This window comes from Monopterus albus, unplaced genomic scaffold (assembly GCF_001952655.1).
Source record: "Monopterus albus unplaced genomic scaffold, M_albus_1.0 scaffold202.1, whole genome shotgun sequence".
Taxonomy (NCBI): domain Eukaryota; kingdom Metazoa; phylum Chordata; class Actinopteri; order Synbranchiformes; family Synbranchidae; genus Monopterus; species Monopterus albus.
This window is the reverse complement of record NW_018128082.1, coordinates 366049-380010: the sequence shown is the minus strand read 5'-3', so window position 1 is coordinate 380010 and position 13962 is coordinate 366049. Positions and strand designations below refer to the sequence as shown.

General features: G+C 41.9%; 2 protein-coding genes across 3 annotated transcripts in view; both read left to right on the top strand.

Annotated features, from left to right (window-relative positions):
• Positions 1-320: 320 nt before the first annotated feature.
• On the top strand, positions 321-11219 carry taf15 (TAF15 RNA polymerase II, TATA box binding protein (TBP)-associated factor). 2 transcript variants are annotated; one of them, XM_020618200.1, is made up of 16 exons: positions 322-461; positions 1157-1190; positions 1913-1946; positions 2042-2120; positions 2679-2736; positions 3043-3224; positions 3348-3498; positions 7171-7205; positions 7756-7788; positions 7897-8006; positions 8891-9020; positions 9095-9202; positions 9298-9376; positions 9510-9598; positions 9815-9956; positions 10788-11219. In XM_020618200.1, the coding sequence occupies exons 1-16, from the start codon at positions 452-454 to the stop codon at positions 10825-10827; spliced, it is 1314 nt and encodes a 437-aa protein (XP_020473856.1). In that variant the 5' UTR covers positions 322-451; the 3' UTR covers positions 10828-11219. The 2 variants fall into 2 exon arrangements, with proteins under 2 accessions (XP_020473857.1, XP_020473856.1); XM_020618201.1 differs by lacking the exon at positions 7171-7205 and having other exon boundaries at positions 321-461.
• A 220-nt stretch (positions 11220-11439) lies between these two features.
• mmp28 (matrix metallopeptidase 28) overlaps positions 11440-13962 on the top strand; it is a 25335-nt gene continuing 22812 nt past the window's right edge. Inside the window, exons 1-3 of the mRNA XM_020618215.1 lie at positions 11440-11646; positions 13161-13237; positions 13814-13937. Coding sequence (XP_020473871.1) covers positions 11518-11646; positions 13161-13237; positions 13814-13937 — 330 coding nt within the window. The 5' untranslated portion in view covers positions 11440-11517. The remainder of the gene's footprint in view (positions 11647-13160; positions 13238-13813; positions 13938-13962) is intronic.

The window sequence follows — 13962 nt, the reverse complement described above, 5'->3', positions numbered from 1 at the left end:
AATTGGCTGTTTCATTGTCATTGTAGATCTGGCCTACCACAATTGTCCTCTGCAAATTTTGCAGTTATATTGGAGCTGCATGTGGCTATGTAATCATAGTTGTAAAGAAAGTAAAGCATTGGACACAGGATGCAGTCTGCCTCTAATATGTGCACCTAATAGCTTACCTTTTTAATCTGCACAGACTTTGGTGTATTTACTGTGGGTGTTTTAGAGTACTCTTTCATCATTAACACTCTGGAACAGCAGGTGGCGATAGTATAACTTAGTGTTGAATGCGAGCAGCCAGTGCAAACAGACAGAAGAAGAAGTTTCATAAAGGGAAGTGCCGCAGGGTATCGTTCGGCTCTGTTCTGCAGTGCTGCGTATGTGACAACCCGTGTTTTTAATCAGCTAATCAGAAGAAACAGTCTTTATTGTGTTTTTTTAACTACATATACAACGATACAAAATGGCCACTGGTAAGTTCGCATGTTTGTGATCGTCTGTTCATTTATTTTGCTTGCTTTTTTTGTGTGTTTAATGAGAAATGGGTCAAATAGCATTGGAGCTAAGTTCGCTGCTAACCGCGAGGCCAGAAGAAAGGCTCCGTCTATTTCATGGACTATAACTCGTTTTTCATTAGCAGAGCCATATTGTCTTTATCGGAATATTTGGTTAACTGTATCTTCAATACCGAATTTATTTTGTGTTCACACTTTGTTGTAGACCTTTGTCGATAGTTGAGACTAAGTCAACTAAATTATCGCAGATCGAGCACGGCCTTGTCGCAGCTGACGTTAGCTAACGTAATTAGCCCCCGGTGTCTGCTAGTGACCATAAATCAGTCTTTGTTTATACCGATGTTAGTTCCTTATTTGGATCGAGCAACATCTTATTACCTGAACTAATGCAGTGTTGTGTCAAGGTGGTGGTTTTAAAGTAAATGCGAGTGGGCAGAATTTATAAGCCAACGGTTTTTAGTTTCGTTTACCTATTTGGACCGTTCAAGTAAGTTGACCGCCATTTTCACTGGGTTGGCGTGGTGACTGGCATGACCTGCTTCTACTGGTATCGTAACAGCATTATGAACTCCATAACGTTAGTCGCCTTTTCCCATTGATCAGAAACCACATTGTTGCTCTTTCGTTAAAGTATTGCTTTATTTTTATTTCAGATTCAGGCTACGGTCAGCATGGTGGCTCAGAAAGGTAATGTACAAACAAACCCGGATTACATTTAAAGCCGCTCATTAATTGTTGCTAGAACTGACTTGCACAAAACGCCCCAACCAAGGCGTAGAAATGTAAAATAAAGTATACAAAATAGTTTTCACTTACTTGAACAGCTTTACCTTTTGGGTAACTGGGTGATTGATTATATAGTTCCTGTTTGTTGTGTACCATTTGCCATTTCTTGTCATCTATCAGTTATGTGTACTGAAGCAAACTTTACTCTGCAGATAAAATATATGCTTTTTTTGTATGATTTCCAGGTGTGGTTATGTATTTTTAAATGGTACAAGTGTGCCAACCTTAATTGCCTCTATTTGCTATCCACCCCTGCCACTGTTGATCATGTTGACAGGCGAGCCAAACTAAATGGACCAGGTTCAAGTTTTTTTTTGTTTTGTTTTGTTTTTTTTAACCCATGCATGCAACCGTTTCTTTCTCCTCGTACATGATCTTCTCTCCCTTCATGCCCCCCTTACAGTTTAAACCTCACAAATGTAGCCTAGCATGTTGTAGGTAGAACAAAAAGTATCCCAGACCATAACAACTTAAAGAAAAGAAGCCCGGATGGGCTGACACTCATCCAGTCTGGCAACATTGAATTTAGCTACCCCACGTAACGCAGGGCTTTTGAATGGTCCACAAACCAGAGGCTAATGATTTATTATTTATTACTTAATTTTCCCCCAATGTGTCTGTAGCTATGGATCATATGGCGGTCAGCAAGGTGGACAGGTAAGGCCATTCCCTAAACTACAACCTGTTACGATTTCAAATCAGTTTTTTCTTATTTCGTTATAGCCTCTCTAAATGGCCTTTCTGCTTGACAGGGTTATGGACAAGGAAATGGCAGTGGCTCTTATGGGGGACAGAGTTATAGTGGCTATGGACAGCAAGGTGCATCACAAGGTACAGTATAGTATTATCAGGATACCAAAATTATGACTGTGATACAGTCCCTGCCTAAAATATTTCTTTGAGACTGTTATCTTCTTAATAGTCATTCACTACAGATAAAGTGGGGTTTTGAAACCTTTTTAAAGGCAGGATTTTGCAGTACCTTTCTAGTATCAGTATACCATGTAATCAACATGAGAAGGAAACTGTACATTACACTGATCAAATTTGTATTTATTTGCAAGTCCACCAATAACATCCTGTTTATCAGGCATACTTTTGCTTTGAGATGATCTGAAAGGGTCATTTGTTCAGCTAAAGGTTTGACATGGTAGACATTTGTATGAATGTAATCTGTAGTAATTTTAGATTTCTTGCTGACTCGCACCTCACCCTGCCATGCAAAGTCAGGAGAATTCAAGATGCTTTTCACTTTTGTCTGTTTGCTGTGATCATCCATCCATCATCTATGCCACTTATTCCTGAATAGGGTCGCAGGCAGGCCGCAGCCAATCCCAGCTGACTGTAGAATATAAAACAATTTAACCTTGGATTGTTTGTATTTTTCAGATAGTTACAGCCAGTCCCAGCCACAGAGCTATGATAGTTTCGGGCAAGATTCATCTGGGTAAGATGCTGCTATCGCATTATTTAACCTTGGCTTAATAACATAACATACAAGGCTTTGAGCATTCTTAAACAATGCAATGCATACTTTATACATATCAAATCCAGGTGTGGAATTTTTGTAGAAACTCAAATGGCAGATAGTCATGGAGACCAGCAAAACAATTATGCAATGTTAGACTGCTCCCCTTAAAGCTAGATTGTTTTAACTGTCAACTACTTGTCTTACTTGTCTCAGCCCACTGATACATTTAAATATCTGTTTCCCTGTTGTGCTAACTAATAATTTTGCTAAAAACACTTCAAGGTATGCCGACAAGTCATCGTCTTATGGACAACAGAGTTCTTATGGCCAGCATGGTTTCTATGGCAGCCAGGGACAAGGGGGGGACAGCTATGGACAGCAAAGCACCTATGGTGGCCAGGGGCAGGGCAGTGGATACGGTGGTCAGGGGCAAGGAGGTGGCAGCTATGGAAGATGGAGTGAAGGTATGAATAACTGAGCCTAAAATCAGTATGGATATGGAGACTAAATCTGTGTTCTGTAAGCGTCTACAAATGTGTTGTCTGATAAACCAGATCGTGCAGTCCTTAAATCTGTCTTTGTGTTAGGTGAAGGTGGTGGTCAGGGTGGGAGGTTTGGACGTGACCATGGTGATCGTTCAGAAGGAGGTGGCTACAGAGGCCGTGGTGGCTATGACCGTGGAGGTTATGACCGCGGTGGATTCGACCGTGGTGGAAGAGGTGGACCTCCTGGTATGGGGTAAGTTGCACAGTGCCACTGCCCCTAAGGTACCTCTTTACACTGAAGTAGAAGACTCATCATCACTCATCAACTACAAACCATCCACATACTCGTCTGCTTTGTGCTCCAGATCCCCAAAGTGGTTTATAAAGAGAAAAAGAATGAACACCTGATCCATAAAGTCACAGATCACATAGGTAACACTTGCCAATGGTCTGCATTAAGGTCTAGATACTTGAACCTCTTCACATTTTTTAAAAACCTGATTTCTATAATTTCTTGCATAAGAGATATGCTGGCATTAAATCTACACTGCTATTAAGATCAATCCATTGCACACAAGTGTTTAATTATCACGATCTAGAGATGAATTGTTTGACCCACTGAGGATCTACTCCTTTTTATTTGGGTCCTAAGTGAAGGAATGAAGACTAAACGTACCGGCCCGTATATAGAAGCTGTAAGGACACAAGGGCCCCTGTTGTGTGGCCATACTATTCCAGGTAGAGGTCTTCACAGGTCCAAAAAGTGGGACTCAATCCAAAGAACCAGAACCCATCGTGCACAAATTAATTTTCAAAAAACAAGAGATCGAACCTAAGGAGGACCCAAGCTCTGTCGAACCTAATCCAATCCAAAAAGCGGTCCACCAAAGGCCACACTGACGTGTAATAAGATCAAACAACAAGCAGGAGCTTAAGTTGCATCCTTGTCTGATTTGGATTATTTTAATTTTTAAGAATAAAATATCTGATCACGATGTCTGAATGATAGGCCTGCTTATGGCATGAGTTCATGTGATGATTAATTTGTTGTGATATAAGAACCACACATTTTTGATCTTAAAAACGTTCATTTATAGCTTGTCGTAACCTTGCTTAACAATTCTGTGCCACGATATTCACTTAACTGTGCTAGTTTTTTATCTTTGTTAAAAATCTGAGCAAAACTTTCCCAAACAGCTGACGTGCCAGTTGGTTTAACCTCCTTGTACTTGCTCTTAATTTGTTCATCGCTTTGGCAAAGAATGTCTCCATCCTCTCTTCCCTGTTGCCTTGTTTAACTTCCCCCATGGCGACCATGACACACCACATCATCAGCTAGATATTAACGCGCAGGCTTGGGTTTATTTGGATCCACTCAGGTCTTGAACATACTGGCATGCAGACCTGAAACCTGAGACAGTGAAACATGGGCCAACCAGAAAGAGCAAAGTTTGGCCCTGACCCAAATCTGGTCTTGGGTCCTCAGACCTGAGTGGACCTGTGAAGACCTCTCATCCCAGGTATTGGGGCCAGGTTGATCATTTTTTAGTCAGCCAAGAAGAGACCCCCCTCCCTTTTTTTCAGAGGCTATATTTAGTTGAAACACTAACACATTGTAAAAATAAATGATCTAAATAGGTGTTTGCTAGGAGAAAAGACATTAATATTGAAAGGTGCTTTCCTATGCATGGAAAAACACATGAACCCTCTAATGTTGGGCAATACAACCAAAATTTAAATAACTTTTCCTACCTCTCTCAATGTCAATGGATGAGTCACAATTTTTTTTTTTTGTCTACATGAACTTAGGACAAAAACAATAATTCAAATTTAATTTCCTTTACTAAAACTATTTGCGGTTCCCCCAGTGACTAGGGCCCTATGCAGTATCAACAAAAGAAAAACACTAACCAGACTGTTCTTTTACATATTGTAAAGAATAGACTAGGAGCGGCTGTGCAACAGTGACAAATGCAGCAATTGCAAGGCTGTCACTGTCCATTATTTCTTAAAAAAAAAATAAAATGTTTAAACAAAATAAAGCACCACTGGCGAGCAGTGACTGGAGAAACATCTCGAGCAGGTTAAAGAGCTACCTAAAAAAAAACTGCAAAAAGTTTATTGTGCTGACAGTTTTAGTTTTATTAAAGTTTTCATACGTTGTTCAACTTGACGTGTATACAATGGGCATGGTGTCACCACTTCCCTCCTCTATGCAAAAATGAAGCCAAAATACTGTGGATACAGCGGCTGCTACTTTTTATGCAACCAGATCCTGCATGGTAGTGATCAGAAGTGGAGCGATGGCATTGGACTGCCAGTCAAATCTGTCAACATCAAATGAAATGCGCCTCTTCTTTTATATCATTAAATAACTTATTAAAAATAAACTTACAACAAAAATGACCACTTGTACAAACATCACCGTGACGATATCTACCAAAATCCCCAGAAGTGACCTCTGGGGAAGAAAATTATTTGATTTGTACTTTGAGTTTTTAGCGTGGCTCATGTCCCATCCACTAACATGGAGGAGGCGGGACATATGACCTATGCTACAACCAGCCACCAGGGAGACCTCGACTTGTGGTGGCTTCGTTTCTGGAAGCCGTCAGCCTGTCCATTTTTACAGTCGATGGTTCTACACTGTACAGCAGCCTGTTCCACGTGGAACTTGGCAAGCCCAAACTGTTTTACTGAGGTAACATGACTACCTTTCTCTGGTATTGTTTTGTCATCTTTAGCTGCTGCAGCTGCCACAAGCTTGTTGACTGGCAAAGCTCACAAGCGCAAGTGTCTCCAAGGAAATGGCAGCAGCTTATGTTGCTGTTGTAACTTAGGACAGCTATTGGCTTTTGATTTTATAATGAAGGAAACGCTGATCCTGATTTTTTTAGTCTTTAGGCATTTTTCACATCATTCAGGGAAAAAAAAGAAAATCAGTGTGAAATATTGCCCAGGCCTAGAACCATCCCTTTGAGAAGAGAGTTCAGATAAGGGTGCCACTTGTTTCTGAGGAGAGAATAATACTGGTATTTTATTTTGGTGACTAACTTCAGTATGATCTGAAAGCGCCACATGTTGGTCCACTAGGTAACTCTGAAGCCAACTGGAAAACTGTTTTGTAGAGATTACTGGTTTTACATTATATGTGTGCTTAAGTGCATGACTTTTATTTCACATTTTGTAATGACATTGACCAAAACAAAGGGAGGAATTATTGTAGTGCTTTCATAATTTTTACTTAAAATTAACTCAAACGGCCACAAGTCTTCATTTGCCGGAAACGTTAAGTTTGGTGTGTTCTTGTGCTCCGAGGACCACAGTAGTTTTTCAGTTTTTGAACGATGGAAGCACCACTAAAATGAGCCCTTAGACCTGGAGCCACATCTTCAGCTGCTTCACATTCAACAGGTTTCATTCAAATGATGTATATTTGACAATGGTCGAACATGTGTGCTGTGTTAACATGGATCTACATTTTATACTACAGGTGTTCAGAGTGATTGAACTAAAACTTGGACCTCAGTTAAAGGATCTCATAAATGCACTCAGTGGAAATTGCTAATCAGTCGCTACACACCTTCACCCTAATTTGGCTTTTGATGTTTAAAACAAATTCTGCTGGTTGTCCACTTCCTGGCATCAAATTTAGTCATGTAAAAAGTATCAAATTCTCTGTAAATGGTGACCAAGTAACATGTGATAATTGTCTTCACTCGTCTGCCTGATTGTTCAGTCAGAGCTGCCTAGTCGTCTGTTCATTGATCTTTAATGTGAAAGACTAATGCATTCCTCGTGTGAGACGTTTCCACCATAGTCATACACCCTGGCAGGAGTGCATACTGATGGGGATGTAGGGGAGCTTTGAGCTCTCAGTTGGGACAAAGGAAAAGCCATCATATCTCCAATTTTTCCTCTGCAGAGGTGGTGACCGTGGTGGCTACAAAAATTACGGTGGTAAGTGACGAGCATCAGAACTGTGTCGGTGGGGGAGAAAAGAACTTGAGTTAGCAACAAACAGAAAAGGGGGATTAAAAAAAGTCAGTGAATGCCACCATTTTCATGTCCAGATCCCAAGGGACTCCACCAGTTAATGCTTAGCAGGATTTTTCATGAATGACTTCAGATATGGTATGGTGACATAAGAACATGGAGTCTGAGTTGTAACATAATGGTATATTTGCATGAAGACGAGGGCTGATTGTAAGTGACAGAAGTGCTCCCAGGACGAAGAAGGGAAAACTTAAAAAGTGGAGACATTTGGTGGCTTACATTTCTGGTGTAAGCTCATAAAAGAGGAAAAACAGTTGTTTTTGTTGCAAGGTATTGGTATCTGATGCAACGGTATGAAGACACCCATCAGACAGCTGTAAACATGGGCTTTGGTTAATTGTCTTTATCTTTATACATTGATAGGAATGAACCTAATACATATATATTTGTGTGAATCAGTACAGTTAAGATTTCTTGCTCAAGTGCGTCTTCCATCCTGTCGTCTGTTTTACAGGCTCTCAAGACTTCGGCTCAAGGGATGAACAAGGTGAGACCGTCTTCGTCAATCCCATCTCCAAAATCTGTCTGGTCACCACACGTCAATACCCGTATATGATTGGCGCTGACTTGTTCTCTCCTTTCATCTTGTCCACAGGTGGAGAGCAGGACAACTCTGACAACAACACCATTTTTGTACAGGGACTAGGAGAGGATGTCACAGTTCAGGAAGTTGGTGACTTCTTCAAACAAATTGGTATCATCAAGGTATGTATGATTGCATTTTTGTCACTAGTTTCTTTTCACTAGATAAGACTTACACAGTATCACACATCCTTATGAGTAGAGTGTAACTGCCACTATCCATCTTTTGAACCAGTCACTTATAAGTATAGTTGGTGTTCCTGGAAAGAACAGCAAGAGAAAGCTTGATTTTGAAAGACAGCTGAAGAGTTCTCACTCTTCTGATGTGCACTGGCTGACTGGCCACCACTTTTCAGCCCCTTTTGTTCTCTCAGTTGTTGCTGTTATTCAAAAGCCACACCAATGCTAATTCGGGTTTTACTACTTAAGCATCCAACTTTTTGTAACTTTCCTGAATATGGTCTCCGTTTGTGACCAAAAGCTGCTGTGGGTACCTGTTCACCATAGCTTTGCTTTGTTTTGCATTGCTTGTTAATACTGCTCATTTTGTTATATCACACAGCCTTATGTTGGTTTACTTGCCCCTTGTATGGGGATATGTACATGCACATTGAGAGCCGATGTACCAGAGTCAAATTCCTTGTGTGTCAGACACACCTGGCCAATAAAGCTGATTCTGATAGCTTGCTAGCTTGAGTTATAAAAACAGAGCAGTAGCATGTCAGCCTGCCTGGCCTTGTGGGAGACTCTTGACTCATGCAGTGAGTGCAAGGGCAGTGTGCGCTCATATAGGAAGCTAGATTGACAGGCAGGTCATTCGATGGTCTTGCTGAGTGAAATTACTGGTCAGGCTGTTTTCAGTGTGGTCAGGATGAAAAGAGGAATTCAATAAATGTAACACAAATGCTTCTGAAATGAATCGCCGGCCTCACCTTTAAAATACATTGTGAGTTAACATTCAATCTAAACAAAAGAAGTAAAAGTCTGACCCATCTTTGTGCTTTCAGGTGAACAAGAAGACTGGCCTGCCAATGATCAACATTTACTCTGACAAGGCCACTGGTCGGCCAAAGGGGGAAGCCACAGTGTCATTTGATGACCCACCCTCTGCCAAAGCTGCTATTGATTGGTTTGATGGTAAGAGCACTGGCATGTCCTTCATGTCCTCTGAGATTTTTGTCACCCTCGCTTAACATGTTTTGTCCTTCTAGGCAAGGAATTCAACGGCAAACCTATCAAGGTATCATTTGCCACCCGCAGAGCTGAGTTCACGCAGAGAGGGGGTGGAAGAGGGGGTGGAAGAGGAGGAGGAGGAGGAGGTGGGCATAGACCGAGCACAATCAACAGATGAAACTGATGACTTTAAATGGAAGCACTTGTATTGTCTTCATCAATTGTCTCCTGTTGTTTTTAGGTTTCAGAGGTCGTGGTGGTGGTGGTGGTGGAGGACCCAACTTTGATGTGAAGGGGGGAGACTGGCCTTGTCCCAACAGGTTTATTTATTTATATGGCTTTCATCTTTTTTTTTTTTTAAGATTACTATACAGCAGAAAGGGCTTATTTGGCCATGTTTGGAGTTTTTCTTATGTCTGCTATATGTCCACCTCATTTCTCTTTTCTCTTCAGCTCCTGTGGCAACATGAATTTTGCACGGCGACAGGAGTGTAACAAGTGTGGCGCACCTAAACCAGGAGATGGAGGATTTGGAGGTGGAGGTGAGTGCCTTTTTTCCTGACTTCAGTACTGGAGAAAGTTGTTTCAGAGCTTCCCTGCTATCTGTTTATATTCTGAAAAAAATTCTAATAAACTGACGGGACAAGAACGTAGTCCAAGTCACAAGTTTTAAATAAACTACACGGAGCATGTTTGTCCAGTGCACGTAGCTTTACCCAGTAATGTTTTACTAACATGGTTGCTGTGACTGTTTGCAGATCACGGGGGCAGAGGAAGTTATGGTGGCGACCGAGGCGGTGGCTTCAGAGGCCGTGGAGGGGGAGGGTTCCGTGGGGGAGACCGTGGCGGCTATGGAGGAGGTGGTGGAGGATTCAGAGGTGGCTTCAAGATGGGTGGAAGGTTGGCTATCTTTTATTTTTTCTTTACCATATGACACCTGTACTCTCTGGGTTGTTGCTGATGCAGTTGACTATATGACCAGAAGAGGGCATAGCCTGTCCAAGATGAGTCAGATTCTAAATGTTTAACTAAACTGTTATCAATTTCATACTGCATACTAAATGTACCAGTCTATATAGTGCACAGTTTTGCAGGCAGTATAAAAGAAATATGAATATCTGCAAATCTTACATTCTTAAAGTGTTTGATTCTGATTCTAAAACCTGGATTTAAGAGGTATAACATCTTGTATTTTCCCGTCTTAAACTTTTCCCATCTGTGATAAGTTGTTCCATTTCCTTGTTGCCTTTTTTCTGTTCATACCGACTGATTTGTCTATTTTGCCACCTTCTAATCTGAACACATTACATAGCAGCTTGAAAGTGGGTTTTCAGTTTGATCCTGGAGCTGCAGCTCTTTGAGAGGACCCATCCACCAATAGGCCAAAGAACCTCCAAGTCCTGGCTTATTAGAAAGCCACACTGTGAAGTGTCGAGTGTCCAGATATTCATGCTACAACCTCCACTTGACATTTTTGTCCCACTTGAGGATCTTAAGTATTTGATTTATATCTGCTCCTTGAAGGTAAAGGACTTTGGGGGGTTGTTGGAGGAAGGACAGTCTCCTTTACTGAAAGCAAATGATTTGTTTAAAGATTTAAAAGGCGAGGCAGGTACCCAGATGGCATATTTCCCCGTCATCCTCATTCTTCAGATGTTTAAAGGTTGATTCAGTGACAAATGTCTTTTGAAAATACAGCTGGTCACAAGCTGCCTTGTTGTTTCTCCTCAGAGGTGACCGCAGAGATGACAGAAGAGACCGGCCTTACTAAGCGTGGTGCGGATGGAAACCATTCCAGCCCTTGATGTCGCTGTGGAGAGAGGTTTTAGCGTGGGAAGGGGATAGATCAGGCACTCTGTGTACCTTTTTGTAGCCTGGGCATCCAAACTATTACAGTTGAGCTATGAGGGGAGGATGTGTGAGCTAATGTGAATGACTTTGGACTGATGGGCACTGCTGGTATGTGATCCGTTGTTTTTTTTGTTTTGTTTTTTGTTTAGTTCTTATTTTTCTTTAATTTCTTTGTACATCTTTATTTTCTTATTCTAGTTGCAGATGTTTTGTGAGGTAGACCGCACCATTTTTTATGAGCTGATGAAATGTTTTACTTGGCTTCTGTTTTTTTTTTCCAAAATGATATTAAAAACTGATTCTTTCTCCGTGCTTTGTGTCAGTTTATTGTCGTTATGTACTAAGCTAAAGATGACAAAAGACATCTGCATCTTGAAATCCGCCGTGTTCACTAGGGGAGCAGGCTGTGGCTCTGCTGGTGCTGAGCAGGCGGACCGGGAGGGGCGGTGCTGGCCCTCCCCACTGTAACACCGCCTGGTTCATTAAGCTTCGCCAGCCCTCCCAGGGATGGAGATGTTTGCGAGCAGCGGCATGCTCGCAGTTACTGACAGCGGAAAGTCGACAAAGAGAAGAACAGGGAGCGGGGTGGTGATACTCTCCTGGTTCCGCAATGAGGCACCGGACCGCGGCCGCCCGGTGTGGCGCTGCACGGGACCTGAGGGCAGCTTGGGTCCTGACTGTGACCGTCTGCTTCAACGCTCACGCTGCCGGCGGGTCACCGCTGGTCCCGGATCCCGAGGTACTCCTGTCAAATACAAACTGCCTTTAGGTGATTAAATGTCCGGTGTCGGATCAGTTTTATGTGCAACAGATTTCATGTTGTTGGGTTTTAGGGAGCTTGTGTTCGCCGCACAGCACCACAACATGCGTAATGGTACATTTTATTGCGCGTTAACCCACTTATTTAGTTTAGAGATATTGGTTGTGCGATTTCTCTTGGACACCCCAGAAAACATGTCTAACGGCGTTTAGCCGCCAACTTTACCTACCAAGTTTATAAAAGTGCCTTATAAACGCAATCTGTTAGTTGAACTTGATCACAAAAGATTTTCACAAGCGTATCCATTTGGTGTTGACAGATTTTACGCAGCACGTTTCCTCCTAAACACTAGGTGGTTTTACTTTGTTATTGGAGTCTAATTGCCCCAGTGATTCAGGCCTGGCCCGTAAAACAAATGTAGTGTTAATTTACATGTTTTGTCACGATGCGATATCCAGGCCGAGTTTGAGTCGGGAGGAGCGGCTGCGTCAACATTTCTCGGACATTAAATATGTTTTTGCTTTTATTAAAATGTAAATGGAAAATTGTTTATTTTGAAGTTTAATTTCTTTATATACATCAGCGGTCTGGAAATAGATAATTTCAACAAAACCAAAGGGTTAAAATAAGCATTATGTCCCAAACACTATGCACTTACTTAAAATAAAAATAAAGTTGAGTTGGAGAGAAATTTTTCTTACAGCTGTTTGTGAAACGTTTTATTTCAAAATCAGTCTAAAAGCTATCAGTCACTGAAGAGAAGTTATTACATACAAAGACTGTTTTGAGAACTGCTACATGTTTAGTTTAGCTTTACACCAACAGTGCCACTGACCTGTTGGAGACGAGGAGACCAGGCCCATGTTCAAAACAAACTACAACCCTATTTCTGTCTCAGGTTCCTTGGGGCGATGCCTTTATTGCCACACCTTCATTCCCTTACTGCACTGCCTTGGTTCAGTTTTACCTCACAGACTATTAACATGTGTTTCCACAGCTTTTCTCTTTCTCTCACATGAAATAAAACCTTCTGGCATTCCCAGTCCTAATGGGCACATTCCTATCATCTCTTCACTGGTTATTTCCATCCCATCATCACATCTGTAATCATAGCTGTGTTTGCTGTTGTCTGAACATGAAAATTCTTAACAGCTGTGATATTAAACTGTACACACAACTCAAACCACGGTACATCATCCTACAGTATTTTATAGCTGTTAATCTTTAATCTGTTTTAACTTCCTTGCTTACATTGATTTCTTGTGAAATAACTATGATAACTTTCTTGTATGGGTGGTCCAGATGTATACGTCCTTTTTTTTTGGCAGCCTACAGCAGCTACAGGGATTCACCAGAGTGTGTTAAATAAGTCTTTGTTCAAAATGTCACTTTACAAACTTTAAATAGATGATTTTTACAGAAGGGCAAGTGGAGTTTTCTGTTGGGTTAGAGTATTTGTGATGCAGTATTAATGAGTATGATTACAATTGCAGGTTTTTCTGGAAAAGTACGGCTACCTCCATCAGGACAACCACATCCACAATGCAGCTGAGGTGCAGTCGGCCGTCCGGTAGGTGACTTCGGTGATTAATGTAGAAATCACAGTGGTTCATCAAAAGTCATGAGGTGAATATGATTTCAGAACTACGTGAGGAATCAGAGTTAGCTGTGTTCATCCGGGGAAGTTTGGTGTCAGGCAAGCCTCAGGGAAGAGCATCAGTGCAGGGCAGTGAAACACACCCTCATCTCTGCAGTGGGAAACTTCTTTGAACCTCCTCCTGCCCTCTGGCCACATTCTGACTACACCATAGTGGAGTCCTCGACTGAGAGCTGTCTCCATGTCTGGCTCGCCAACATCTCACAGAGACAACGTGAAAACTTGCCATCTGACTAAATCTTGTACCTTAGGATTACACTGATGCCAACTATGTCAGGGGCAGAAGCTACAGTCACCGTGGCACAGCGGCTCAGGGCTTTGCCGGTTTGCAATACAAAGAGACTTCATATTGTTAAGTCAGGATTCTCGGACTCGGAAGGGAGCATCCGGGTGGTCTTACTTTCCTGTTGATTCACATATTGTTGGCATGCTTGAAAACCATATGTTTGTTCAGGAAGAGTGTCACACCATCATTTCCTGTCTCTACAGTGAGTTCCAGTGGTTGTCGCAACTTCCTGTCACAGGTGAACTTGACAGCACCACCTTGAGGCAGATGTTGGAGCCCCGCTGTGGGGTGTCAGATGAGGGCAGCCAGCAGATCTGGGCTCAGAGGGTGAATGCCATCTTCATGGGAAAGA